A 460-nucleotide genomic window follows, 5' to 3' on the forward strand; every position below is an offset into this window, starting at 1 on the left:
AGACATTTATGGATGGCAGCTTCCAAACACCAGATACATGGCTGACATGCTCTCAGCCAATGGATACATGTAAATATCTGATTTCTATTTTTAAAAATATGAAAACGGTTGCAGATATACCTGTTCTTACTTGATTCTTTTGCAGTGCTATATGTCCAGATTTCTTTGTTGGAAAAGAGCCGTGGAGCCCATCTCACGACTGGTCAACATTTCAGCAGTGGCTTGAGGACAAAAAGCCAACAGACATCAAAAAGTACGAGTTCAATAAACGAAATGTTCCTATCTGATGAACTTGACCATACCTTTTAAGTAAAGACTAAACAATCTTGTCGTTTAACCAGGGAAGTGGATGTTGTATTGAAGTATCTGAAGGAACAGTGCGGTGCGAAGCATATAGGTGTTGTGGGCTTCTGCTGGGGTGGTGTTGCGACACACTACATTGCTCTTCAGTATCAGGAAA

At 40.7% G+C, this 460-nt stretch overlaps 1 protein-coding gene across 1 annotated transcript; it reads left to right on the top strand.

The window, feature by feature from the left end:
- Positions 1-4: 4 nt before the first annotated feature.
- LOC107734841 (carboxymethylenebutenolidase homolog) lies at positions 5-456 on the top strand (the record flags this gene model as incomplete). Its single annotated transcript, XM_016546741.1, has 3 exons — positions 5-69; positions 146-253; positions 342-456. Coding segments are annotated over 3 exons (288 nt in total), but the record flags the coding sequence as incomplete, so codon positions are not given.
- Positions 457-460: the final 4 nt, after the last annotated feature.

This window comes from Sinocyclocheilus rhinocerous, unplaced genomic scaffold (assembly GCF_001515625.1).
Source record: "Sinocyclocheilus rhinocerous isolate Xijiao unplaced genomic scaffold, SAMN03320098_v1.1 C35380556, whole genome shotgun sequence".
NCBI lineage: Eukaryota > Metazoa > Chordata > Actinopteri > Cypriniformes > Cyprinidae > Sinocyclocheilus > Sinocyclocheilus rhinocerous.